The sequence below is a fragment of the Poecilia reticulata genome, linkage group LG19 (genome assembly GCF_000633615.1).
Source record: "Poecilia reticulata strain Guanapo linkage group LG19, Guppy_female_1.0+MT, whole genome shotgun sequence".
In the NCBI taxonomy this organism is placed as follows: Eukaryota; Metazoa; Chordata; class Actinopteri; order Cyprinodontiformes; family Poeciliidae; genus Poecilia; species Poecilia reticulata.
In genome coordinates, this window is record NC_024349.1 from 18,158,429 (window position 1) to 18,163,547 (window position 5,119).

The window sequence follows — 5,119 nt, forward strand, 5'->3', positions numbered from 1 at the left end:
TATATATATATATTCAGCATTGATATAAACTGTTATGTTTAGAAATGTGAGTTTTTTTTAGCTTATTTATTTTGAGAATAAAATTGCCTAACAGACCAACAAAGCAATAAGTTGCACAGAAAAGGAACCAATTATCCAAGTAAAAAAACTATTAAAGTCCTCAGTTAATAGCAAAGAAATTTTCTTTCTTAAAATTGAAAAGAATCAAAATCTAGGTTAAAGATGACTGGAAATATGCATTATAAAAAAAATCTAAGAATTGAATTTGTCATTATATACAGGGTTTCCCCCAGAAAACTTGCTAAGCCCGGTGGTCGGGGCGTCGAGGTGGTCCACTGTGTTTTTGTATAAAAAGATGTAAAGTTGACAGGAAATTTAAAAGTATTACTGTGTAATTATATGTTACGGGAAAACATCTCCAGTGAAATGCTATTTAAACCCACAACTAGTCTAAAAACAACAAATTTGCACTTCTGTTTAATCCAAATTAAGTCAGCAGCTCCATCAGGCCCCCAGGGCTTCAGGAGCCCCATAAATGCTAATAATTTAAAACAGACCACAGATACATAAATGTAACATTTGTTTATTGAGATTATCAATGCTGTTAAATGTTATTCAGTTCTTTAAGCATACATAAATTAAATGATTTTAAATTGTTTAACATTTAAATACAAGATTTTAAAGAGCTGGCAAGTTTACTTTGCAAAACTTCAAATAGCAATATTCATAGTTAGATTGTTTTGTTACCATAGCAACAATCTGATGCTGTGAGTTTAATCTTTGAATTTAAAATACAATTTAGTAAATTGAGATTATAACTTATTGCTTTTTAGGCTGGCCAATTAAACTACTCCCTTCTCCCATATTTCACTAAATCAAACACAGGAGCTGTTAGAGCTGCTGATGTTTTTAGCAACAAAAGGGGCCCCTAAGTCAAAGTCAGCTCAAGGCCTCATGCAGCCTTGGACGGGCCCTGCATGATGCGGTCTTCTGCTGCACTGCGCAGAGATGCGCAACAAACGGGAGATTTAATTCAATGCTGCTAATGTGGCTTCAGTAGCTCTTTCATTTCGTGTCTGCTGAGTTTTTAATAAGCGTCACAGAAACTGTGTTGATTGGTCGAGTTTATGGGACGAGTTTCTCAGATCTCCGCGCGTATTAACTCTAAGTAGACATGGATATGGTTTGATGTATCGTAGCCGGAAAAATAATACTAAAAATAATAATAAAATAATATAAAATCAGCGTGATGCGTGACTCCGAGGAGAGGCTAAAGCTCCTCACCGGGCTGAACCTGCATGATGAGGTTAGCGTTGCTCGTTATCCACAAACTCTCCGGCCAACCGGGACCATAAACTTTACAGGGAAGACAGACAGAGAGCCACATGCTGGGCTGGGCAGCATGTTGAGATGTAAACGCCGCATATAATTGTTCGTTCACAAAGATAAATAATTCTCACTGCTCCACAATGCGACCTCTGAATTCACTGCAAGTTATTCCTGCGGTTCACATAGAGCTGCGCAACCAGAGCTAACGCGGCGGGTTTTAAACTCTTACCTAGAGTTCTCCAAAGGATCATAATTCCTCACAGTAGGTTTATGTAAATATCCATACAGGTCAGCCTGTGTCCAGTTTGAGTGAAAGGAGGCGCGCGCGATCCCGCTGAGGTAAAGCAGTGGCAGCGCGCGAGGCAGAGCGCAGAGGCGCCAGCTGTGGACCAAATGCATAAACTATAAACCTATCTTTTAAGAATAAATCTGCTCTGCTAGTGAAATGCTAAGAGCAAAAGAAACGCTTGCAGCCCGGCTTTTAAAAAAAAAAAAAAAAGAAAAACGATTTTTTTTTTCCCTCCCCCCTAAGTCGCCAGGCTTATAATTTAATACACTGGGAGAAACACACTGGGAGAAACCCTGATATATATATTATATATATATATATATATAATTTTTTATTTTTTTTAACAACAAGGCAGTTCAAAGTGCTTTAATAAATCATAAAAAACACAAAATTCAATTACAACATTTTGAGTGCAGATACGTTTGAGTACATTCACTTACTGATATCTTTGCTGTCTGGTGTTTCCTCCTCCAGTTCTGATGTGGATTCTGCAGAAATGGGGGCCTCCAAGCTGATCCCTCCAGGTTCAGCTGCTTCAACCTTTATTATCTCAGACATCCTCACTCCACTTGAGATTCTCCTTTTCACAATCCTTGTTTACAACCTTCACATGTTCTATTAGAGCAGGCTTTCTGTCATAGAGCGGGCATCTTTAGGGGTTTTTTTTTTCTGCTGAAACTGGAATCGGAGACAAGTATGTGATCAAACAAAGCGTATAATCATAAAATGTAAACTGTGGCAGAGCTGAAGTGGTGCTGCAGAGGAGAGAGTCCGATACCTTGGTCAGTGGTTCTATGTCCACTCGCCAACTGTCTCCAGTATCTCGGTCCTCTGATTAACAAGGTTAGAAGGAGGTGTCCACAAATGATGTGGTCTTCTCCGCACTGTGTCATAAACTCAGAGTGTAGACATTCTTAAATACTAAACTATAAACTGAAAAAGCTCGACTGCCGACTAATTAAGTCTCTGCTGTTAGCTGCTTTAGATCCAAGGGAGCTAACGGTTCATTCAGGTACCTAGTAATGGCTTATTACATCCTGTGCTACAAACTCCGACTAGAAATAATCAGAGCGACTCAAAACAAACATTTGGAAGCAGTCTCTTCACGAAGACTATCGAGCAGAGTCTGAATAATCAATTTTACACTTCTTTAACATTAACTTTACAACGTTTTTTTTCTAGCAGGGCTTAGCTACGAGCTAATATGACTACATCCGGTTTCTTCCTCCTTACTGACCAATCAGCGGTAACTAAAGCTCAGCTTGATGTGAAAAACAACTTCCTCTTTCAGCTTCTAGCCCTTCAGACAAAACACTGAATTCACGCTCCGTTAAGCATCGGTGTCAAAAACGGTCGTTGTTTGAGTGCTGACTTTTTCAGCTCATTTTAATGTTTCAGGTTGGAGTAGAAGCTCAGCTAATCAGCTGTATACTCAAGCAGCTCAAACCATCCATATTTTGACCAGAAACACTTTTAGGCAACATCCCAGAAGTCGACAAAAAAATTCACGAATTCATTTAGTCTGAGTGTGATCTCACACACTAATGAACCTCCACAACATCTTGTCTGCCGGAAATAAAGTCAGTCTGTATTTTTATTTCAGTATTTTGTTTATTTGAGGGGATTTGGCTACTGGAGGAAAAAAAACAAAACTGAGTTTAATCTCAGGATCTTAGTTTTTCTGTGATTTAAGTCTGATTTTTTTTCCCCCCTGATAGCCCTAATCATCTTGCGTAGATTTTCTCCATTTTGAAACCTGAGTAGATTGCCATTGAGAATTTTTGTTTTTGTTATTTGGAGACACAATAAATTTAAATAAATGTCTTTATGTCTATGGTTTTGATGATATGTCTGTCATATGTTAGAAAGATAAAACCAATGATGTTGATTAACAGGAAGTTATAATGAATTTTATTGATACCTTATTTTTGATTTATTTATTTTTGTTGCCAAATCTATGTTTCTTCCAATTTCCTGACACCTAGACAAAAGCTAACTTGATGTTTATGTGAGCAGATTTTAAAATAAACCATGTTTAAAACTATCACCTGCCTTTTTTATATTGTTAAATATCTCTGGTGTGACTAGGACAAAGTTATTTCCCCTGTTCTAAACATTCAACAATGTGACTACAGACTGTACAGGTTTTGCTTAAATCAGACATACTATCCTTTATTACGAAGGTGAAAGTTTGACACTTTTACCACCAGAGGGAGCCATTTTGAGGAAAATGACATTAAGAAAATTGTATTTTTGTTTACTTTCAACTGTAAACAGAAAATAAATTCGACATTTGTAGAAACTTCATTTTGAGGCAAAATTAGATACTTTAGGGTCAATAATTGTATATATAGAATGTCATTACATACAGGAATATCAATTAATTTATATTTTTGGAAATTATCCAAATAAAGAAAAAAAAAAAACATTCCTTTGAAATTAAAATGTTTTTAGGTATTGTGCATTTGCTGCAGAAATATCTAATGCTGTTAAAGCAAATTAAAGGATTAAAACACTCAGAGTCAGATTGATTATCTTAATGGTTTTGGTATTCAAAGTCGCTCTGAAATGGGATTTTAATACCTTAATGGTTCAGACCTCTCAATTTAGAAGAATGGATAAAATCTTGTAAATAAAAAACAAAACTGCGGGGTATTCGCAGCTTGCATCTTGAATTTTAGCTAATATATGTCCTCAACAAAACATGTCACATACTAACTGAACTTATAGTTATAACCAGGGGTGAAAGTAAGGGGGTACGGCAGGGTACTGCGTACCCCTAAAAGATTTAGCGGGGGTACGCAGTACCCTCAAGAGAGGAGCGGCTGTCTGCTGTAAAACATGAATGGATTCACTGTGCAGCTGTGAGTTCACCCACTAATCAGCTGTGACTGATTAGTTTTTCAAGAACAATCTAAAACACGACTTAATCAGTTAATGAATACCTTTTTTTCCATTTCATATTGTTTCTGAACTGTTCATGCTTTGCTAGAGTAGCGGTGCAACATGTCGATCGCGGAAGGTTTTGACTCGATCTTGGCATCAGGAGACAAACTGAACGCCGCCGTTACGTCAATCCGCGTTTCCCCATCAGATACCGTTCCCCCTGTTTTACAGTGCGGGAATGGTATCTGATGGCCATATTTCACCCATCAGATACTGTTCACCCCCTTTAACATAGCGGAAAACGGTATCTGATGGGTAATATTGAGCATTAAAATGCATTGCCCTGTTTTTAATTCATATAGCACTTTTTATTGACTGACAGACAGACAGACAGACAGACAGACAGACAGATAGATAGATAGATAGATAGATAGATAGATAGATAGAGCTATATATACTGCTCAAAAAATAAAGGGAACACTTAAACAACACAATATAACTCCAAGTAAATCAAACTTCTGTGAAATCAAACTGTCCACTTAGGAAGCAACGCTGATTGACCCGACGAGGGTTTCCCTTGTCAATCAGCGTTGCTTCCTAAGTGGACAGTTTGAT

At 37.3% G+C, this 5,119-nt stretch overlaps 1 protein-coding gene across 1 annotated transcript in view; it reads right to left on the bottom strand.

The window, feature by feature from the left end:
• Positions 1–3,270, bottom strand: part of LOC103481758 (oocyte zinc finger protein XlCOF6.1-like) — a 6,490-nt gene extending 3,220 nt beyond the window's left edge. The window contains exons 1-2 of the mRNA XM_008437491.2: positions 2,397–3,270; positions 2,059–2,296 (exon numbers count right to left, since the gene is read on the bottom strand). Coding sequence (XP_008435713.1) covers positions 2,059–2,176 — 118 coding nt within the window. The 5' untranslated portion in view covers positions 2,177–2,296; positions 2,397–3,270. The remainder of the gene's footprint in view (positions 1–2,058; positions 2,297–2,396) is intronic.
• Between the last annotated feature and the right edge of the window lie 1,849 nt (positions 3,271–5,119).